Consider the following 1,385-nt stretch of genomic DNA (forward strand, 5'->3'; position numbering starts at 1 on the left):
ACCATCCTGCTCATCAGAGCTTTTTATGTGAGTTTGTGTACCTCTACCATCCCACTCATCAGAGCTTTTTATGTGAGTTTGTGTACCTCTACCATCCCACTCATCAGAGCTTTTTATGTGATTTTGTGTTCCTCTACCATCCCACTCATCAGAGCTTTTTGTATGATTTTGTGTTCCTCTACCATCCTGCTCCTTAGAGCCTTTCGTGTGATTTTGTGTACCTCTACCATCCCATTCATCAGAGCCTTTCGTGTTCCTCTACCATCCCTGGTAAAAGATAAAATTCTCTCAGTAGTTACACTTTATTTACCAAGGTTTCATTTCCTGAACCAAAAAAAGGAAAATTGCAAGAAAAATTTGCTTTCAGAAGGTGACCGTGAGAACTTTATTGTTAAAAAAACAACAACAAGAAACCTTGGTTGTGGAATTTAAAATACTATTGTAGGTATTGAAATATAACTGGTGGTGCTGGTTAATATCTTTATTTGTGTTGAGACAACATCAAAAAGCTTAACATTGTTGTGGAATTTCTTTTTAGATGTAAGCACTGAAAACACTCACGAAAAGAAACATAAGAAACAGAAAAGACACGATGAAGACAAAGAGAGAAAGAAGAAGAAAAAAGAAAAAAAGAAGAAAAAGGTAGGTTATACTACATTCATGTATTATGTAGAGATATGTTTATAATTGTATCATTTATAAAATTTCCAGCATCGTAACGTAAACATCCATTTTGCTACACATATCCTCTGTCTCTTTATTATCTCTTATCGGGCCAAGGTGTGTCAATTCGTTTTATTGCATTACAAAAAAAAATGGAATAGTTTGAAACTTCGTAAGAATTTTCTACAGATTGTCTAGTTCCTAATATCTTATTTTCTTATGTAATATTTGTCTAAATTCATAGTTTGGAAAGTTTGAAATGGTTTCATTGTGATATGTTTTTTTTTCAGAAACACTTAAGAATGCTTGCCTTTATTAAAGATTTTTATTACTTATTTTCATGTCTTTCTACATTCTTTTAAAACTTTCTTATAATGTTTTGATTTTATAAAACTGTAAATTTTATCTTTGTTTTAATTTGAAAAATCTGTTTGCACTTTCACGCTGTTTATGATCACTGGTGTACATAACTTTTTACCAAACCATGATTATAAGCAAGCTGACTTTTTTTAAAATTATTAATAAGTTGTAAACCCATTTTATATTTTTTCTGTAGCTTTTTAAGCACTTACCTAGGCCAATAAGACCCTAATGTAAAATACTCAAATACAGCGGCCTTGTCAGGAAAAAAAAATATGGTCTAGTGGAAAATTATCTAACTAAGCCTACATGATCTTGTTCCATGAAAAACGGCCCGGCATGGCCAGCTGGTTAAGACGCTC

General features: G+C 32.3%; 1 protein-coding gene across 1 annotated transcript in view; it reads left to right on the plus strand.

The window, feature by feature from the left end:
• The window catches only part of LOC106466980 (mediator of RNA polymerase II transcription subunit 19-like), an 11,876-nt gene that overhangs the window by 7,042 nt on the left and 3,449 nt on the right, over positions 1-1,385 (plus strand). Inside the window, exon 5 of the mRNA XM_013927292.2 lies at positions 539-642. Within this exon, the coding sequence (XP_013782746.1) occupies positions 539-642 (104 nt within the window). The remainder of the gene's footprint in view (positions 1-538; positions 643-1,385) is intronic.

The sequence above is a fragment of the Limulus polyphemus genome, unplaced genomic scaffold, assembly GCF_000517525.1.
Source record: "Limulus polyphemus unplaced genomic scaffold, Limulus_polyphemus-2.1.2 Scaffold2447, whole genome shotgun sequence".
In the NCBI taxonomy this organism is placed as follows: Eukaryota; Metazoa; Arthropoda; class Merostomata; order Xiphosura; family Limulidae; genus Limulus; species Limulus polyphemus.